The following is a 14,704-nucleotide window of genomic DNA, read 5'->3' as shown; positions in this document are numbered from 1 at the left end:
TCTTCGCGGTGGGGCGGAGAGAGGGAAGGACAACCAATGGGAAGAGGCGTCCGTCGCGGTGCCTTCTGGTCTCTGTAGTTCCTTTGAAGCTGTCACGGTGAGCAGCCAATCGGCGTGCGCGGAGGCGTCACGTGCTTTCCGCCGGGGCGCTGCGGTTCCGCTCCCGTGCGCGGCGCGGGTCAGGTGACGCGCTCGGTCCCGGCCGGTGCCGCTCGGTTTCGCTCCGCGCCGCCGCCATGACGGGGCTCGCGCTGCTGTACTCCGGGCTGGGCCTGGCCTTCTGGACAACGCTGCTGGGCATCGGTGAGCTGCGGGGATGGCGGTCGCGGTAGCCGCGGGGCACTGGGGATGGAGGCAGACGCGCACGGGCAGCCCCGGGGAACGGGACGGCCCCGTGCTGTGCCGCCGCTTTTCAGGCGGAGGCCGAGCACGGAGCCGCGGGGGTTGTGGCCTCGTGATGCTGCGGCCTGCGGGCACTCTGAGGCTGTGTCCGTGGGCTGAGCCCCGATGTTTCCCGCTTCCCTGTCCCCGCTGCGAGGCCTTTGCTGTTTGAGGGCCGTGCTGCGATGCCGCTGTTCGCTGCAGGGCTATGGAGCCGGCAGCCGGAGCTCGCAGGAAAGTCTCCTTCACCCCTGTACGAGAACCCAAGGCCGTGTGTGCTGCTGAGGGTGCCCCGTGGTGGATCCGCTCTGAGCTGGATGCAGCTTCTTTCTGCCCCCCCGGGCACGGGGCAGCTGGGGCTGGCTGCGGTTGGTTCATGTGCAGCAAACCCACAACACAAACAGGTGCTCTGGTAGCACTGAAGTCCTGAAGGCTGCAGGCACGCATCAGGGTGCGGCCTGGCTCCTTGGCTGTGGCACTGTTCCTCATTTCTGTGTGGGAGCAGAGAGCAGTGTTACCACTTCCCATTTTGGATCAGTGTGACCTCCTGGTGTCTGTTAACCAGCTATCTGACCAGTGCCCTGCTGCCTGTGCTTATCTCTTCTGTAGGGCCGAGTTGCTGCCTCTTTTCCAGCTGAGTGCTGCATAAAGAGAAAACTCTTTTGGCATGTAGCTTCATTTCCCACTTGGGTTTAGGGCTTGCCAGGTTTGGTACAAGTGCCTTGGTGTGCCATTTGCAGCTTCTTGCTGTGGTTCATTGTGCAAACTTGCCTGGAAGTAGCTGACCTGGAGGAAAGAGTGAGCACAGCACATGTCTCCAGTGTCTCAGCTGTGGAAAAATTGGCATGAAGGGGTGGCCACAGTTTCTGTCAGTGATAGAGCAGCATGGATGATGACGGAGCAGCATGTGATAATGGGTCAGGGCACACCCCTGTTTCTTGTCTGTGCTGTGCGACAGAGTGGAGCTTATAGCCCAGTGCTGTGGCTCCTGGCAGGGCTGAGACGTTGGGTGGTTTAGGTAGAGCATGGGCTGGGGTGCAGGATGACTTTAGAAAGGCACCACATGCCCAAAGCATTCGCTCAGAAGTCCCCTTGTGTACTGTGCTCTTCAGCTCTGCCTCGGCTGTGTGAGCTGCAGGGCTCCAGTGCATGGGGGGGACAGTGGCAACGCCAGGCTGGTGCTTACCTGCAGGCTCCCATGTCACTCTTGCTTTCCAGGGATCTGCTATACAATATTTGACCTGGGTTTCCGCTTCGATGTGGCCTGGTGAGTTGCCTGAAAATATCATGTCCTCCCTGCCAAGCACAGGATAGATGCTGCCCACATGCATGGCTAGCTCCGTGTGGGGTCCTGGTGGGTGACCATTTCTGCCCTCCCACCATCATGCATGCCCAGTTTCTCCTAGCCCTGATTTTCCCATTATGGTGAGAGTTTTGTGGAAAGTCTGCCCATGTGGATGACAGCTTTGGGTCCTTGGCTGGCAGAAAGAGATATTTGTGTCCTACTGTCTTTCACTGACCAACCCATCCTGGGTTGCGTGGGGCTGGCTGGTACCTGATGTGGGGCAATGTAATGTGGGGTTCTGCCTGTGTGCTAATACAGGGTGTTTTTTCCTGCCCAGGTTCCTGACGGAGACTTCACCCTACATGTGGTCCAACCTGGGCATTGGCCTGGCCATTTCCCTGTCCGTGGTGGGTGCTGCGTGGTGAGTAGGACTGGCTCTTCAGCAGGCTCCTGTGCTTTGCTGCAGCAGAGCAGGGGAAGAACAGCACGTGCACACAGGGCTGTGGGACTGTGTGAGTCACTGCAGTGAGGCTGGGTTGCTGAGCTCCAGAGAGGTCTGAACAGACAGCCTTGCAGGATGCAAGGGTGCTGGAGAGGCAGGGACGTCCTATTCTTGCCAGAGGCTGTGCCCGTCAGCTCAGCTGTTCTGCTGGCATAGGTGGCAGTGCTGGGGACTGCTGGGGCCCTAGGGGAGGACAGGCTGAGCCAGCCGTGTCTCACAGCTGCATGCTCGAGTCTTTGCTCAGCTGGATCCTGGTTTTCCTATTGAGCCCTTGAGTACCAGACCCTCCACCAACTACCCTTGTCTGTCACAGGGGGATTTACATCACAGGCTCCAGCATCATCGGTGGTGGAGTAAAAGCCCCTCGGATCAAAACTAAGAACCTGGTCAGGTAAGTGCGGATCTGGGGCTGATGCTGCACCCGGGCAGGGTAGGCCCCAGAGTGGTGTGGAGGCTGCTGTCCTGTCTCTCAGTGGGTGCTGCTGGCCGACTGTTCCTTGCTAAGCGACTGCTGCTCCTGTTTGCTTTCAAAACAAAGAGCTTTAATGGAGCCAGAGTACTGCTTGGAAGGGTCACAAGTGGTATGATATCACGCAGTGAATGAGTTCAGTGTGTTCAAAACAAACACCCTGAGATTTCACATCCTGTCCTAGGCAAGGGCTCCTCCAGGCAGGCCTTGCACAGCCCTTCCCAGAAAGGGCTGGCAGAGAGGAGAGCTCCCTGGATTTTCTTCCCAAGGGGCTCTCACAGGTCTTTGGGTGGCACAGGATAATTGGTGACCAGCCTCTGGGGTGCTTAGCAGCTCTCCTTTGAGAGGAAAAGCCGTGGTGGGTGAGCTAGGCTGCTCTTCTGCCACTGACAGCAGCGGTGGGGCAGGCACAGACAGGGGTGTGGAGGGATCTGGCTGCTGGACATGGAGTGGTACGAGCAAAGTCCAGGACACTGTGGTCAGATACTGCCTTTCTTCTACAGCATCATTTTCTGCGAGGCTGTGGCCATCTATGGGATCATCATGGCAATCGTCATCAGTAACATGGCTGAGGTACAGGAGGACTTGGGCTGTCTGCACTGCCTCAAGGCTTTGGTTGGACGAGCAGCTGTGCATGGGCTTGTGATATGGGGGCTTTGGGATGCCACTGTACCCCTGGAAGCATCTTGGCTGGGTGTCTGTAATGTGGCTCTTGTTCAGACTAAAGAGTTAGAGTGGGGGGCGCACACACACACACACACACCAGGGGTTGTGTTGCCACCTGTGAACATGGAGCTGGGGATGAGCTCTGGCCAGAAAGCCCTGAGCTGGATCAGGGATGGGTGCTTCATTGTGCACTGGGGACTTGCTGCTAACCCAGGCCATGTGCTTTTTCTCAGCCTTTCTCTGGAGTCACCCCAGAGACGATTGGAGCCAGGAACTACCATGCAGGTAAGGACTGCTCTGTCTCCAGTAATGCTGCTGTGAACGTCACCTCCTTCCAATCATAACTTGCTCTGCATCCTCTGCCCTTGGGAGGAAGATTGCAGAAACCAGCTCACGTGGTCCACGGCCAGGGCTGTCAGGCTTCACCCAAACTGAGCCTGTCAGCCATGTTTAAATGATGTGTCAGTGTTATTTCCTGTGGCCTTGGACAGCAGGTGCAACTCTCTGCAAAAAAGTGGCTTTAGTTACTTTCTCAGGACAGGAGCCAGCAGTACCCCAGTTGTCACTCCGTGCTCTAGTGGGAGCCTGGATGCACTGTGCTCCCAAAAGGAAGAAGCTGCTGGTGCTCAGCAGTGTTGTTTTTTCCATTGTCTCTGGATAAAGCTGCAGCACTGCTGCCTACCCTGGATGCAGGTGGATGTTGATTACCCCTTGATCTTGAAGTGTTCCTCTCTCACAGGTTTCTCCATGTTTGGGGCTGGCCTGACTGTGGGGTTTTCCAATCTCTTCTGCGGAGTGTGTGTGGGCATCGTGGGCAGCGGGGCTGCCCTGGCTGATGCCCAGAATGCCAGCCTCTTTGTCAAGATCCTGATTGTGGAGATCTTTGGCAGTGCCATAGGGCTGTTCGGGGTCATCGTTGCTATCCTGCAGGTACCTGCCTCCTGGGGTTATTAGGCATTTGCGAGCACAAGGCATCTGCCATGCTGGGTGCTCTCCAGCTCCAGAAAGACAAACAAAATCTGCATTGTGAAGTTTGGGGTTTACAGCCGTCTCTACAAGGTGCTATGCCTGCATGTGATAGTATAAGCTCTACAGATGGCTCCTTTAAGCAACTGTCACCAAAGGTGTCAACTTGGGTATGCCCCATGCCATGCTCACATCTTATTGTCACAGCTGCCTGCAGCTTTTGGACAGTCCCAGGGTGCTTGGGCATTCCTAGACTGAGAGGGATTGGGGTGCTGGGCTGCAGTATGTGGGGCCTGGCCTAACCTCTCTTTTTTTCTTTCTAGACATCTAAAGTAAAAATGGGCAATTGATCCATGTCCCACCAAGCCTGTTCCAGCTCGCCCCAAGAGGTGCTGTATATACTTATTTAACGTTTCTATCCTTGGTTGGGGCAGAAGCTGCCCAGGAGCGGGAGCCTGGCTCTGGAGCCCTATCCTGCTGATAGGCCCCTCAGAAGAAACAAGTATCTCTGTGTGAATTCTACCCCAGCAGCCTGGCCCGGCAGGGCCGTGCTGCTGCGTGTCCCCGGTGTGCGTAGAATCGATCACCAGTGCAATTCTGTGTCCGTGAAATAAATATGGTTCTCGTCCAAGGATGCAGCTCTTCCTGTGCCCTATGTGTGCTGGGGAAGCTGGGGCTGAATCTGTGCTTGGAGGTTCCCTGCCATGCTGCTGGCAGAGCTGCTGCTCTGCTCCAGGTGGCCTCTTCCCTGTGTGGGGTGGTGCCACACATCCCCAACGCCGCCGCCTGCTCAGCCTGCAAGGGACCTCCCTTGCTGTGTTGTGGGAACACAGCCCTGCTGCAAGCAGGAGGCTGCTGGAGCAGGCTGCTCCACACTGGCTCTGCCAGGCTTCTGCCAGTGCTGGCACTGCCCCATGCAAGGCTTGGTGGAGGCACAGGCACGAGCTGGGTTGGGCCCTTCGGCTTTCATCTAAGTGTAGTTTAGCACAGAGAGGGAACATCATGCTGCTTTTGCCTGCAGTGCCCTTAGTCCCACTGTGTAGCTGGGGAGCACCAGAAGGGTAGAGGAGCAAAGTGCTTGCCACCTCAAGGCCATCTTGCAGCCAGTTGCCTTCTGTGAGCCTTGTCTGGTGCCAGGGGGCTGTGCTGGAGGTCCCAGGGCTGAGGTAGGCTATGCTGGCTCTTCCTGCCTGCAGACTTTGCATGGGGAAGCCAGCTGTGATCAGCTGGGCCTGCAACTCTGCTGCTTGGGGGAAGGGAAGAACAAGGTCTTCCTGGCTCCACACCGCAGAGAGCTGATGCTCTTGCACATCTGACTCAAAGCCCTCAGCCTGCTGTGCTGTGAGTACACCTTGGTAGGGGGAGCATCCGTCCCCAGGGCTGAGTGCTGCTCTGCAGTGCGTGCCTGGAGCTGCCTGTCTCCCTTCCCACCTGGATGCAACAAGCTTGGGCAGCAGTGAGGCTGCTGGAGCTGAGAAGTACTCATGCTTAATGATTGTTGTTGCCCTTGGACTACGGCCGCTGCCTCTGTGCAGCCTCTCCAAGGCCTGGCTCTGCTCCACTCAGTCCTGTGTGCTGTGGGACCTTGGGCTCACCTGGGATCTCTGTGCTGTGGGCAGATGGTGGGGCCGGTCCTGCTGTGGCCTGGCTCAGTATCCAGCACATGTTGTTCCCTGCTCTGCAAGCTGTCTTGGCTGCTGTAATTCCCTCCAACCTGAATGCAGTGCAGCACAGAGGGGCCGCTCTTGGGCTAAACTGTGTACCACTTTGTGTGCAGGAAGACTGTGGGGCCAAACGTAAGTCTTCTATCCTCTCCAAGCCCTAGAGCAGTTCACTGTAGGGGTGTTCTGCTATGGTGATGCCCCATGCTTGCAGGGAAGGGAGAGCCTCTTCTTGCTGTGTGCTTACCTTGCTCCTCACTTCAGAGACAGCGTGCTCCCACCAGCAGTGGTCACGCTTTTGGGTCTGGGGCCTGCCCCAAGTAACAGCAGGGTGGGCTGGCCAGAAGGATGTCAGATCCATGCAGCATTTTACCCTTTTTGCCTGAGGGTTGCATCTTCATGCCTTGGCATTGCTGCTGCTGAGGGCAGAGATGTGTGGAATGCCTTGGAGCTGTGTAGCTATCCTATCAGAGCAGGCCAAGGGCTTCAAGAGATTAGCAGCCTTCGCTGGAAGAAGAGGAGCACCTCTGCAGGTTCCTTGTTCTTACATGACTCATCCACTTGATCTCTCAGTGATTGGTCTTGCCTGGCCTTATCTTGGCTTGATAGAAATCAGCTGTCTGGAGTCTCCCAGCTGAGATGCTCTTCTGCCCTCCTAGTCATCCCCACGTACTCCACAGGGTTGGCAGGGCACTACGCTGCAGGCTTGCCCATGGCTCTGTTGTGAGGCCACGATGCCCACGAGGACTGGCATGGCAGTGGCAGGAGTGAGAGGAGCAGGCTTTGCACTGTCCTGTTCTATCTGTGTCATTTTGTATTTGTGCTGGTCAAAGAAGCTTCAGAGGGACTCCACCTTGCCTCATGTGGGAGTCACATCAATTGGGTGACTCGTGGGAAGAATGCCACCTGCTAAGGAGCCACAGGAGGGGCGGAGGTGGGAGCGGGACAGCTGTGCCCTGGCTGGAGTGGGCTGCTGGCCACACAGGACAGGAGTCGTTGGTTCCGCTCCGGTCGTTGCCGGAAGGTTTCGGAGAGAAGGGCCTCGCTTGATTGATCTGCCATGCACAGGGTAAGCCGAGGGGCTGAAATACTGAAACGCATGGGTGGGGCGGCTGCGAGGAGGGAGAGGCTCCGGCGGGGAGGAGCGGAGCGGGGCGGGCGGCAGGGCGACCCCGCCCGGTGCGGCGGCGGCGGGCGGAGCCGGCGTGCGGGCGCGGCCCGTCTCCCTGCGGCTCTCGGCGGTGCGGCGGCGGCGGCCCGGCCGGCAGGGCCCCCGCAGCCCCGGCATGGGCGCCCGCGGGCCGGCGGCCGGGGGAGGCGGCGGGGGCCGCTGACCGCGCCGGGGCCGCGGGAGGAAGGAGGAGGAGGAGGAGGAGGAGGAGGTGGCGGCGGGGGACGGTGCGGGGCGGCCGCGGTGAGTGGGGCCTGGGCGGGTGGGGGGCGGTGGGCAGCCCCGGGCCGCGTAGGCCTCGCGGCGGGAGGAGGCTCCGGCTGCGTGGGGCCGGTGGGGCCTCGTCCCCGCACACGTGTGTGCCGCCCACGGACTGTGCTGGGCGGGCCCGGGCCCTGCTCCGGTCCGTGGGAAGGCGGGGGGTGGTGATGGGGACCCGGCCGGGCACGGCGGGAGGCACTGACGGTGGTCAGTGTGGCATCAGGCTGAAAAGCGCTGCTGGCGTTGAGCACAGCGGTAATGGCCTGATGCTCCGTGCTTCGATATGGAGTAATGCGATACGAAGGCCACATCACTTAAGAAAGCGTTTTGGAAAAGCTGGATGCGGCAGTAATGGCCATCAGCGCTCGGCTCTGAAAGTCTGAGTCCCTTCCAGGAGCAAATACACTGCTGTAGGCTTGTTCCTGGCTTTCCAGGAAGTTTCTGCGTTCCCCGAGGACCACAAGGTTGAGGATGGATGGTTGTGCTGAGTGTTCTCTGCTGTCCCTGCAACACCAGGGCCGTTGTGTCCCACTGTTGCTCCTTTTCCCAACCTGGAGCTGCAGGATGAGCCCTTGGGCTGCTGAGGGGAGAGGACCGGAGCTCCCCATGTCCCGGCAGCACCCTGTGCCCATGGGACGGGTGCCTCCTGCAGCAGGCATGGCCAACCCCGTTGCCCAGGCACTGGGGTGCACACTGTGGGAGAGGCACAAGGGCAGAGCTTGCTAGTCAAGCCCAAGTTCTCGTGGCCTGTGTGGTGTAGACATTGTGTTGGGAGTTACGTCATGTTTAATAGCCCCAGCGGACTTTCACGCCAGGAATTTGCTCATGTTTTTTGCCTGTTTGTGCTCTTGGCCTCCACAGCATCCTGTGGCTGCGGTTAAATCCAACGCTTCACTTTTTTGTTCATGCTGAGCTGGCCACCAGCCCTTATAGTTTGGGGAGCATCGTGCTTCCCTCATGGCACAAGCTCTCAGGCAAAAGGGAAGGCTGCCCTAAAACCTGTCTTGCTCGTTCCTGGCTCTACCTGTTCCTCTACACCTGGCTGTGGAGGTGCTGCATGTTTCCTGGCAGACCTGTCTTCCTCAGGAAATGCTTCGGGGAGTTTTCCAGCAGGCAGCCCCAGCCTGCATCTGGGGCTCGAGTCAGTGTGGTGCGCTGTGACCACAGGACAGACTGGGAGCTCGTGGCAAACTCAGCTTTCCTTGTGCTCTGAGCACACAAAGCAATTTCCTCGAAAGCATATGGCTGTGAGGTCAGGGTCCTGTGCTGTGTGTGGGAGGGAGTGCATTGGGCTTGGAGCCTTTCCTGGCTCCTCTCTGCTTCTTGTGCTTGTGTGTGCTAGGGTCAGGCAGGAGGCCCTGCTTCACACCTCAGCTCTACCCTTCGCTCCCACTCCTTGTCACTGTCACCACAGGCTCTGTGCCTGCTGCTCCCCTGAAGGCCCCCTGGCTGGGTCTGGCAGCTGCTGGTGGGTTGGCCCCGAGACTCTGGGCCAACTGCCAGCACACTCAGGTCCTAACTGCACACGTTCTGGGGTACCCTGCCACCATTCTTAGCTGCTGGGGCCCTCTAAAGTTCCGTGCTGTGGTATCTGCCTGGCTCAGGGTCCGTGTGTGTACGTCCCTGCCTTAGCAGCTTGCCCAAGGGAGGATTGTGGGTGGGGGCTGGAGAGCATGGTGGGCTTGATGCATCCCTCTGCAAGGCACACCGCTGTGCTGCAGGTCCAGCTACAGGGCTGGAAAGGGCAAGAGGGGAGGGTTCATCTCAGCCTGGGTACCGTCTTTGCAGCAGAACTCTGGCTTGGCTCCAGGTGTCGTGTTGTGAGATAAGGAGACCCTGGCAGCCCCCTGGGCACAATGTTCCAGGGGGCCCAGTCAGCGGGAGCAGAGGAGAGAGGAGGCACGCTGCTGCTGTGAGTTGGACTCTCCTGGAGGTGACAGGGACCCCTAGGGGGCTGCCTGCCCAGCCCTGTTCTGTCCTGCCTGTGTCTGCCTGCAGCTGCTGGCTCTACTCAGTGCCCTGACAGCTGCTGCTTTCCCTCCCAGGGGCAGCTCTGCTGGCATGACTTCTGTTGCAGGCCCTATTTTGGAAGCAGCACTGGGGCAGTCAGGGCTGGGAACAGGAGCTTGTGGTACCTTGGGCAAAGGGGGCTGGTGAGGGCACCCACAGTGCCCTGGGGATACCCCAGAACTACTGTGTTTTGAAGTGTGACCTTCTGCAGGGATTCAGCCTCTGTGGGCCTCTTTGCAGCAACTTTTGGGGAATTCCTTGCCAGAGAGCTGAGAGCCGGTCTATCCCTGGGAATGAGATGGGGACCTGCTCCTTGAGGGTACCTCTGCATGCTCCACCTTCCTGGTGGAAAGGCTTTGGGTGCTGTTCTTATATGAAGGCGAGATGGAGGACTGCATGGAAACTTGATGTGGCTGCAGGGGTGCTCAGTTTGGCCAGGAACTGGACAGAGCTGGGGTTTCTGCTGTTCAGCTGGTTGGGATCTCCTGCCTCATGCTCAGCTCTGGTTCCTCTTGTGCATTTGCGACCAAATTTTCAGAGCAGATGCTATGAGCCGTCCTAGTCTCCGCATCAGGCTTGATCTGCCCTGCTGGCACTGGGGCCGAGGTCAGGTCTCACCAGCAGAGTGGGACAGTGGCTGGCTGCAGCCTAACCGTAGGGTATCTCAGCAGGATCAGGACCGTGGCTGGAGCTGCCTGCCTCCCTGTGCCCAGAAGATGACCAGGTTGCTCTTGGGGGTGACCCTGGAAAGGATTTGCAAGGCCGTGCTGCTGCTCTGCCTGCTCCACTTTGTCATCATCATGATTCTCTACTTCGACGTCTACGCGCAGCACCTGGACTTCTTCAGCCGCTTCAATGCCAGGAATGCCTCGCGCCTGCACCCCTTCTCCAACTCCTCTCGGCCCAACAGCACGGCCCCCAGCTACGGGCCAGCTGGTGCCGAGCCCCCGTCCCCCAGCACCAAGCCCAACACCAACCACTCCGTCACAGAGAAGCCCTTGCAGCCCTGCCAGGAGGTGCCCCCCGGCTTAGGTGAGATGTGCAGGGTGAGAGAGGGGGGAGTTGGGTGTTTGTGGGGGATGTCCCCTGAGCAAGGCTTCTCAGTGGTCCCAGGGTGCCCAAGGCTAGCGTTGGTACCAGCACAGCTGATTCCAGCTGCTGTTTGGGAAAGGTTTGGGGAACCATTTGTCCTCAGCCAGTTCCCCTTGTGGGTCCCCCTTACTGTTTGCTCTGCTGGCCCACATACATAACCAGTACATGACCTGTGTCCTGTACTGCTGCCACCGCCCTGCCCTCACTCTTGCAGTTGGGCGCCTGCTCATCGAGTTCAGCTCCCCTATGAGCATGGAGCGGGTGCAGCGGGAGAACCCCGACGTGAGCCTGGGTGGCAAGTACACCCCCCCAGATTGCCTGCCCCGGCAGAAGGTGGCCATCCTCATCCCCTTCCGGCACCGTGAACACCACCTCAAGTACTGGCTGCACTACCTGCACCCCATCCTGCGCCGGCAGAAGGTGGCTTATGGCATCTACATCATCAACCAGGTGAGCGGGGCAGGAGCTGTAAGTGGGCAGCGGGGCTGTAGTGGACGTGTGTGCATCACTGAGCTCTGTGCTGTGTTCTCCTTTACAGTATGGAGAAGACACCTTCAACCGGGCCAAGCTGCTCAATGTGGGCTTCCTGGAGGCACTCAAGGATGACGAGGAGTACGACTGCTTCATTTTCAGTGATGTGGATCTCATCCCCATGGATGACCGCAACCTGTACCGCTGCTACGAGCAGCCACGGCACTTTGCTGTAGGCATGGACAAGTTTGGGTTCAGGTGGGTACCTGTGCAGCTGTGATGTTTTAGGGCAGGGCTGGATTGGCCCTTGTGGGGCTAAAGCCGGGGATGCACACATGTGGTTGTTGCTTGGGGCAGGTATGGGGTCAGTGGTTTAATCTGTGGATATGGGATGGCAGAGGGTGCAGAGCCCTCAGTGAGAGTGTCACAGGGATGAGCTGCTGCTTGTCCCTGGGTCCCCGATGGGATTGGTCCTGTTCCAAGCCTGCTCCTAATCTCTTTGCCCTCACTCTTCAGGTTGCCCTATGCAGGATACTTTGGTGGCGTCTCTGGGCTGAGCAAGTCCCAGTTCCTTAAGATCAACGGCTTTCCTAACGAGTACTGGGGCTGGGGAGGAGAGGACGATGACATCTTTAACCGGTAGGTGCCGCCCCTTGTCCCAGCCTTGGCTCAGAACTTGCTGGGTTGTGCTGGGACTCCCTGCTGAGCACAGCCCTGGCAGTCAGCAGTTCAGAGCAGAGGACATGCATATTGGGTCCGTGCCATGCAGCAAGGAGGAGTTTAATTAGCTTCTGTGTGCTCTAGGTTGCCAGGACTGAGAACAACACATTTGTGCCATGGACTGAACTGGCTTGTGTAGAGGTGTTGGGCAGCACTTGGGGGTGAACCTATCTGGTTCATGGTGGGGCCCAGCCTCCCATTCTTGCTCTTTGTGAGCAGCAGATTACGATTTGCAGCCATGTGAGTGGGAAAGCCTGCCTGCGGGCACTGCTCCAGGCTGGGATCAGGATATGCAAAACTTGGAAGTGACTCTGTAGTGGCAGCTCAGCACTGGAACGGGCACTTCTGCCTGCAGCCAGTAGGCTGCAGCAGATCCACGTGTAGATCCTCCCATTGAATACAGGAGCCAGAGAACTTCAGCACTGCTTCCAGCTTGGTCTGTGACACTGCCCAGCAGCGTCACACATGAGCAGCGTGTGGCTCGTGGTGCATTACAGCCTCTCAGGGTGGCATAAGCTGAGTGGCAGAGCATGTGTGGTTCCTCTCTGGAAGCAAGCAGCCCAAGGACGTGATCCCAGGTGAGGCAAAGTGTAGCATGCTGCACTTTCTGAGAGATTTAGGCAGCTGTTGAAATGTGTGGAGGGCCCTGAGGGGGCTGTGTCACCACTCGGCTGCCCTAGCAGCTGAATCTCAGCTTGCTCACTTATCAGGCCAGACATGGCTGTGTGGTTGGGATGAGGAGAAGTTTCTCTTCATGAGCTGGGATCTCTCCAGCTTTCTTACCCCCACTTGGCCTCTCAACTTTAAATGAACTATTCTAGGTGGAGAAGATCTCTCCCCACCTGCTGGCTGCGCAGGCAGAAAAAAGCAATTGAGACCAGAGCCATGTTGCACAAAGAGAAGGGAAGGGCTCTGGCATTTGGAGAATGTAAACAGCAGTGGCTTCAGAGCTACGGAGAAATAGCGGTGTTTGCTCAGCAGCGGCTGATGGCCTGCAGTGCTGGAGGTCTCCTGGAGCTGGTGGTGCTTTGGTCGTGGCCTGCTGTTGAGTGAGCTGTGTCCTTGGCCATGGGCACTGTCATAGCTGTGGCCTGGCTTAGCACAGCTTTGTTTCTCATTTAGCTATGGGCAGGTTTATTTTTTATGAGGATCGATCCCTTGGGAAATATCCTGTCCTGGTGGCACGCTGATCCCCATCTGCTTGCATCCTCCAGGATCTCCCTGAATGGCATGAAGGTATCGAGGCCCGACATCCGCATTGGGAGGTATCGCATGATCAAGCACGAACGTGACAAACACAACGAGCCCAACCCGCAGAGGTGAGCTGGAGGTGCCGAGCCCTTGCTGTTGTACCTAAGGCTATCGGTTTGCTCATGCTGCTGAGGTCCTACTGGGGGCTCACTGGCATTGCTGCCCTTGCAGCAGGCATCCCCATTCACCTGTGCCTCATGCCGCTCCTGTTTCTACCAGGTTCACCAAGATCCAGAACACAAAAATGACCATGAAGCGGGATGGGATCAGCTCACTGCAGTACCGGCTGGTGGAAGTGTCACGCCAGCCCATGTACACCAACATCACAGTGGAGATTGGCAGGCCACCCCCACGCTTGCCCCGGGGCTAGTGCTTGCCCTGCAGACAAAGCTGCATCGAGCTGGTGCTCTGTGCCAGGGCTGGCTGGACACTTTGGATACTGCCCCAGCCCCAGGGCAAGGACTGAACGGGGATGTTTTCTGCCTACTCTGCTGCCTTTTGGAGACGGCCGTGCCCCAGCCCACCTGTCGGTCCTGAGGATTTCTGCAATCTGTTGTCCCCCCTTTTTCCCCATCTCTACAAGTGTGTTTCCAGAACCCCCATACTCTGCGTGTTGGCTGAAGCACCCGTCTGCCCTGTCTGCAGCTCCCAGACCGGAGGGGACAGTCCCAGCCCTGGTGAGGAGCCCCTTGCCCACGCCAGCTCCTGCCTGCACTCTAGTAGGAGGGAATGAGCCCCAAGGTCAACCTAGCACCCAGTCCCCACTGGTGCTGCGAGAAGTGGGGTGCAGGCTTCTCCCTTCGCCAGTGCTGGAGCTGCTACTGCCCTGGCTGAAGGCAGGGGGAGTAGCCCAGGCCCCCACAGCAGGCAGGATCGGACACACAGATGTGGCTCGCTGTCTTCCTCTGCTTTAGTCTGGTGCTCAGAGCTGGGTCTCAGCTCTGCTAAACAGCGACCTCTGGTTAGCAAACATCCCTTGCTGTGCCTCAGTTTCACCAGGGCTGGCAGCCACATCCCCTTTCCCCTCTCTGAAGGCAGATGCTGTGTGCATGTCCCTATGAACCCACATGTGCACCAGCTCTCCCTACTTTGGGCAGTAGGGTGATGTGAAACCTCACAGCCCTTCTTGGCCAGGGGGCTGCCCCGGGGCTCTCTCTACCCACATGCTGTTTGTAGGCAATGGGGACTGGCTGGCTCTGCCCTTGCTGCTCTCTAGTTCCCCCTCTCCAGCTCTGGGGCGGGGAGAAGACAGGGCCGTGCAGGGCAGGTGCCCCATCTCTCCCCACTTCCCCTCCTTGAGGCCGGGGGCGCAGCCACTCCCCTGCAGCCAGCTGGGCAGCAGGGGCATTGGCAACTTTTGTACATTTGAATGTCTGACCCTTTTTTTGAGCGTACGTTGAATGCAGCATTCGGTCGTAGAGACCTGGGTTTTTGTATTTAATAAACATTTCAAAAGTTCATAGGAGTCCCAGTGGGAGATCACCGTGGGGGAAGGGGCAGCTGGGGATGCCGTGGGTCTGCTGGAGGCAAGGCACCCGGCCACATGGTGCCTGCTGGGCAAGGAGGTGGTAGAGCACAGCCTGTAGCTGCAAATCAAGGTGGGCACGGCCTCTGCATCCCTCCAGCCAGGGGCTGTGGGACAAGGTCCCTGCTTTCCACCCTCGTAGCCGTCCCCTTCTTGGTCTGCCCTGCGTGGCTGCCCATCCTGACCGCTCATTGTCAGCCACCCAATAGGGAAAGGATGCACCCAGGGGAAACGGTCTCCTGCTCCTACTGCTCCCCCCCCCCCCCGGGTCCC

General features: G+C 58.5%; 2 protein-coding genes across 3 annotated transcripts; both read left to right on the top strand.

The window, feature by feature from the left end:
* Positions 1-176: 176 nt before the first annotated feature.
* Positions 177-4,903, top strand: ATP6V0B (ATPase H+ transporting V0 subunit b). 2 transcript variants are annotated; one of them, XM_065739955.1, is made up of 8 exons: positions 177-303; positions 1,600-1,648; positions 2,004-2,087; positions 2,482-2,559; positions 3,141-3,210; positions 3,537-3,588; positions 4,043-4,233; positions 4,593-4,903. In XM_065739955.1, exons 1-8 carry the CDS (start codon positions 237-239, stop codon positions 4,617-4,619), a joined length of 618 nt encoding a protein of 205 aa, XP_065596027.1. In that variant the 5' UTR covers positions 177-236; the 3' UTR covers positions 4,620-4,903. The 2 variants fall into 2 exon arrangements, with proteins under 2 accessions (XP_065596027.1, XP_065596035.1); XM_065739963.1 differs by lacking the exon at positions 1,600-1,648 and having other exon boundaries at positions 244-303.
* Positions 4,904-7,326: 2,423 nt separating this feature from the next.
* Positions 7,327-14,364, top strand: B4GALT2 (beta-1,4-galactosyltransferase 2). Its single transcript, XM_065739943.1, has 7 exons — positions 7,327-7,344; positions 10,044-10,404; positions 10,679-10,914; positions 11,003-11,193; positions 11,452-11,574; positions 12,870-12,974; positions 13,126-14,364. Exons 2-7 carry the CDS (start codon positions 10,089-10,091, stop codon positions 13,274-13,276), a joined length of 1,122 nt encoding a protein of 373 aa, XP_065596015.1. The 5' UTR covers positions 7,327-7,344; positions 10,044-10,088; the 3' UTR covers positions 13,277-14,364.
* The last annotated feature ends 340 nt before the right edge of the window (positions 14,365-14,704 follow it).

This window comes from Cyrtonyx montezumae, unplaced genomic scaffold, assembly GCF_038088225.1.
Source record: "Cyrtonyx montezumae isolate F1298 unplaced genomic scaffold, pur_monq_1.0 scaffold_1, whole genome shotgun sequence".
NCBI lineage: Eukaryota > Metazoa > Chordata > Aves > Galliformes > Odontophoridae > Cyrtonyx > Cyrtonyx montezumae.
This window is presented reverse-complemented; position numbering and strand designations above follow the sequence as displayed.

Coding starts and splice junctions, on each gene's coding strand:
- ATP6V0B (XM_065739955.1), top strand. CDS start 237: ATGACGGGGCTCGCGCTGCTGTACTCCGGGCTGGGCCTGGCCTTCTGG. Junction 304..1,599: donor GACAACGCTGCTGGGCATCG/GTGAGCTGCGGG, acceptor CTTGCTTTCCAG/GGATCTGCTATACAATATTT. Junction 3,589..4,042: donor AGCCAGGAACTACCATGCAG/GTAAGGACTGCT, acceptor CCTCTCTCACAG/GTTTCTCCATGTTTGGGGCT.
- B4GALT2 (XM_065739943.1), top strand. CDS start 10,089: ATGACCAGGTTGCTCTTGGGGGTGACCCTGGAAAGGATTTGCAAGGCC. Junction 10,405..10,678: donor GGAGGTGCCCCCCGGCTTAG/GTGAGATGTGCA, acceptor TCACTCTTGCAG/TTGGGCGCCTGCTCATCGAG. Junction 11,194..11,451: donor ATGGACAAGTTTGGGTTCAG/GTGGGTACCTGT, acceptor CTCACTCTTCAG/GTTGCCCTATGCAGGATACT.